Source organism: Hipposideros armiger, unplaced genomic scaffold (assembly GCF_001890085.2).
Source record: "Hipposideros armiger isolate ML-2016 unplaced genomic scaffold, ASM189008v1 scaffold_404, whole genome shotgun sequence".
Classification (NCBI taxonomy): domain Eukaryota; kingdom Metazoa; phylum Chordata; class Mammalia; order Chiroptera; family Hipposideridae; genus Hipposideros; species Hipposideros armiger.
The window spans coordinates 716439-719218 of NW_017731754.1; the positions used below are offsets into that span (position 1 = coordinate 716439).

Genomic DNA, 2780 nt, shown 5'->3' on the forward strand with positions numbered 1-2780 from the left:
AACGGCCCTGCTGCTCAGAGCTCATGCTCCCAAGCCAACTCTTAACCAACAAGCCACCCGGCCAGCCCTGAAAGTATTTTTAATGTCTTTCTTCCAAATACAAATCTTAAGGTATCATGTCTGAGGAATCTACTATTCCTAGCATGCTGACTGCCATCTGTTCTAATCTAATCTTGGGCAACTGATTTTCCTTTTTTCAGGCCTTACTGAAGTTAAAACAGATGAGTTTCCTCGCCACGGAAGCAACATAGAAGCCATGTCTAAACTAAAGCCTTACTTCCTTACAGATGGAACAGGAACAGTCACCCCAGCTAATGCTTCAGGTTAGATTTTCTGTAGGGCAGTTGGGGAAATCCCTAGTTTTACCAACTTAATACCTTTTTAAAAATTGCATTTCATTAACTTTTTATACAAATTATTCTAAAATGTTTTAGCTGCTTTAGGGGAAAATGTCATCATTTGTATTTGATTAGTTTCTCCATATTTGATTATTGACAACCTATATATATATGCTGAAATAATGGATTTGGTTTCTCAATATCTTAACTAGACATACATATGAAAAAGTAAATTAGGGGACCTCTGAGTTTACCTATGTACTTTTACAAAACCAGAAACTCCCAGTTCCTCCTGTGAGGTCCGTCTTTCATTTCATTAGCCTCCCCTCCCCCACTGTTTTTACCTTTCCAGTTTTTCTCCCATTAGAATGTTCTGTGGTCAGTTATATCACATTGCCCAAATGAACCCTTTCTAATTACACTGTCAAGTCCAAAATACAGCAAATGGCTTTGCCAAGATGTGTTAATAATTTAACTCATGTCTTCAGGTGTTCAAGAAAGTAGACACATTACATAACTGAAGTTAATGAACGTTATTTTAGAAATGAAGACATTCATATTTTACAGGAGTAAATGATGGTGCTGCAGCTGTGGTTCTTATGAAGAAGTCAGAAGCTGATAACCGTGGGCTCACACCTTTAGCACAGATAGTTTCCTGGGCACAAGCAGGTGTGGACCCTTCCATTATGGGAACAGGACCAATTCCAGCAATAAAGCAAGCTGTGAGTTTGTGTAATGTTGGTGCCTGTCCTTTGCTTTGTTGATATAACCTCTTGGAGAGTACAAGATCAGTAACCTGTAATTCTGTATTAAGTTCTGCCCTCTTTATACTGGGGGTACCAAAAAAAATGTATACAAGTGGACACTTTGGTGAACGTTGCTCAAGCAGTTTGCAGTAATCAGAATTGTCTGGATGCTGATGGTAACTCTTTTGAGCACCTCGTGTAATTACAGAAGTCAAACATGACTTGTATTCATCTTTTGTAATCAGTATATATTATTTTTTTCAGTTTTATTTTTAATTAGGGAATTGGGGAAGGGGAACAGCTAAATTTTTGTCCTTCAATCTTGGTTGTGGAGAGCGCAGCTAGCTCAACTCTAAGTCCAGTTGCCATCTGGCTGCCCGTTGGCAGCTCACAGCCGCTCAGCTCAAGGTGCCCTGTTCAATCTTAGTTGCCAGTGGGCATAGCCCACCATCCCATGCAGGAGTCAAACCNTCAAAATGAGTAACACATTGTTACCATGTTTCCCCAAAAATAAGATCGGGCCTTACATTAATTTTTGCTCCAGTAATCGACATTTATTCATTTATTCATGTACAAAAATCTATGTTTATTCAAACAGTCATGCCTGGCTGACGATCTTAACTGGGGCTTATGTTTGGGGTAGGGCTTATATTATGAGCATCCTGAAAAAATCATGCCAGGGCTTATTTTCCAGTTAGGTCTTATTTTCGGGGAAACATGGTAGCATCACTTAAGCCCTTAGATGAGTTCTTCATTTAACATAACCAGTTGCCTCTTCGGAAGGAGTAAATGAAATTCTTAAGGAAACAGGACACAGAAGGGATACGTTTGATGGACAGTGGACAGGTAGGAGACTAACAGGTTCCCAAGAGTAGGCAGGGGGGAGTGGTCTGCTGATTCCAGGGGTCTTTGGGCCCTGGACCCTAGGTGAGGAGGAGGAGGATAGGCCAGACCTGGGGAGAAGGGTCACAAGGGGGCCTAGATGAGGACTGAGGGACCACTGGGTAAATTTGAGTGCAATCCTAAGGGGAGGACTAGTTAACAATCAAGCCTAAATCCATATGTATTGTCTCCAGGCTCCTCACTTGGTTCACCTGAGGACAGGAGTCAAGATGGGGGAAACACCACTGATTGACAGCATCCTCCAAGATGGGCTTACAGATGCATTTCACAACTGTCACATGGGCATTACAGGTAAGGCAGACATAGCCGAAATCATACTTACTGTGAAAAGGTTAAAAATCATATGATTGACTTCACAGATGCTTTCCTCAGTAAGGATAGGGACAATGTCCTAATCATTTTGTATTCCTGATGGCAGGGATAGTTTCCCTTTGATGAACTGAAGTGAGGAAATATCCCCTTTATCCTTTGTGAATCCTTGTTTATCAGGGAATGTTAAGCAGTGGGAAATACCTCAGAATTCTTCTGGTTCAGTCTACCATTTTACCATATGAAGAAACAAGGGCCCACAAATTGTGGTTTTGTGATAGAGGCATATCAGAGACACACTAGTACTTCTTGTACCTAATTGCATTCTTTGCATTACACAATCAGGTTTTCATTGCCCATGTAGAAAGCTTCTGTGGTCTAGGTTCAAAGAAACAAACCCTGAGAGGTTAAGCACCTTCGTCAAATGCATGTGGCAATGACTCTGGGTCGTTGAGCAATATAAATCATGACAAAGATGATGGAA

At 41.0% G+C, this 2780-nt stretch overlaps 1 protein-coding gene across 1 annotated transcript in view; it reads left to right on the forward strand.

The window, feature by feature from the left end:
- ACAT2 (acetyl-CoA acetyltransferase 2) overlaps window positions 1-1155 on the forward strand; it is a 7963-nt gene extending 6808 nt beyond the window's left edge. Inside the window, exons 2-3 of the mRNA XM_019663751.1 lie at window positions 201-323; window positions 906-1155. Of these exons, the coding sequence (XP_019519296.1) occupies window positions 201-323; window positions 906-1102 (320 nt within the window). The 3' untranslated portion in view covers window positions 1103-1155. The remainder of the gene's footprint in view (window positions 1-200; window positions 324-905) is intronic.
- The last annotated feature ends 1625 nt before the right edge of the window (window positions 1156-2780 follow it).